General features: G+C 66.6%; 1 protein-coding gene across 1 annotated transcript in view; it reads right to left on the reverse strand.

Moving 5' to 3' along the window:
• The window catches only part of H696_00253 (50S ribosomal protein L18Ae), a 2409-nt gene extending 1621 nt beyond the window's left edge, over positions 1 to 788 (reverse strand). The window contains exon 1 of the mRNA XM_009494099.1: positions 669 to 788. Within this exon, the coding sequence (XP_009492374.1) occupies positions 669 to 677 (9 nt within the window). The 5' untranslated portion in view covers positions 678 to 788. The remainder of the gene's footprint in view (positions 1 to 668) is intronic.
• Positions 789 to 1394: the final 606 nt, after the last annotated feature.

Below are 1394 nucleotides of genomic sequence, written 5' to 3' on the forward strand. Positions count from 1 at the left end.
CAGTCTCTCTCTCTCTGGTGCGCGTGCCCCGAGACGAGCATGGGCACGTATAGGCCCATCATCATCTACTCGAGCGCACGACCCTCCTCTCCTTGTCAGGGGGGACTCTCCTGCGTAGCTCCCTCCTCCGGGAGAGGCGCCAGGGTGCACGACGAGGAGCAAGAAAGGCAGAGCGAAGGGACCGCTCCCTCCTCCGAATGACAAGGGCGCAAGCGAATCTGCCGGGGAGGGGGAGAGAGAGAGAGAGCCCGACAGGAAGCGCTCAGGCACGCGCATGAACCGAACGACCAGAAGGACGGGAGATAGGGCCGGACAGAAGGAGCCTCGCCGCACGGAGGCAAGAGGGAGAGGGGTGGAAGGGGACGGATTGTGTGCGTGTGCGTGTGCGTATGCATGCGGCACACGCCACACGGCACACACACACACACCAGATCGGAAGAGCACACGTCACGCGCATGAACCGAACGACCAGAAGGACGGGAGATAGGGCCGGACAGAAGGAGCCTCGCCGCACGGAGGCAAGAGGGAGAGGGGTGGAAGGGGACGGATTGTGTGCGTGTGCGTGTGCGTATGCATGCGGCACACGCCACACGGCACACACACACACACCCCAGAGGGAGGATTGAGGTAACAGAGAGGGGAGGGGAAGAGGGGAGACCAATACGTACGTTACCCATCTTGTATTACTCTTCGGGACCTAGAATTTGAAAAACAAAAGCAAATCGAAGAGATGGAGAGAGAGCGCCCATGCTGGGGGCAGGTACTATGCCTTCAGATCAAACACAGCCCCGGCCGTGTCCCACCCCCCTTCGGCGCCTGGCGGCGCTGCCCCCTCCCCGTCGCCAGGACGCTCGCCCCCACCTCTCCCCCACCCCCCTGTCCGTCGGGGGGTGGGGGGGGGAAACAAGCCACGGAGGGAAGCCCGCTGCGCGGCTGACCACCGCCACAGGCCTCCCCCCGCCTCCGCCCCTCTTCCCCCCCCTCCCCCCCCCCCGCTCCCACCCCCGGCGGACGGGGGAAGGGGTCCCACCAGGGGAGGGGGGGCTGCAGTGTTCCGTCCCACCGCCCCTGCAGGCCCCCATCATCCCCCATCCCCGCCACCCCCACCCCTTGCCGGAGGATGGGCTGGCACAGCCCCGCTCGCCCCCTGGAGAAACACCCTCCGTCGCACGGGCCCTCGCCCGCACCACGGACGGCACTCAGCCATCCGCTCCTGCAGGGCGAACTAGTTGCCTCACCACCACCACCACCACCACCCGTCCCCCCGTGAACACGCATGCACACTCCTCCTGGGGGCCATCCCTCTCTCTGTCTCTCTCTCTCTCTCCTGGCCTTGCTCACCCGACCGGGGACCGACTGGCCGAGAAGCAGGCAAAAGGGATGCCCCCCCCCCC

The sequence above is a fragment of the Fonticula alba genome (assembly GCF_000388065.1).
Source record: "Fonticula alba strain ATCC 38817 unplaced genomic scaffold supercont2.1, whole genome shotgun sequence".
NCBI lineage: Eukaryota > Rotosphaerida > Fonticulaceae > Fonticula > Fonticula alba.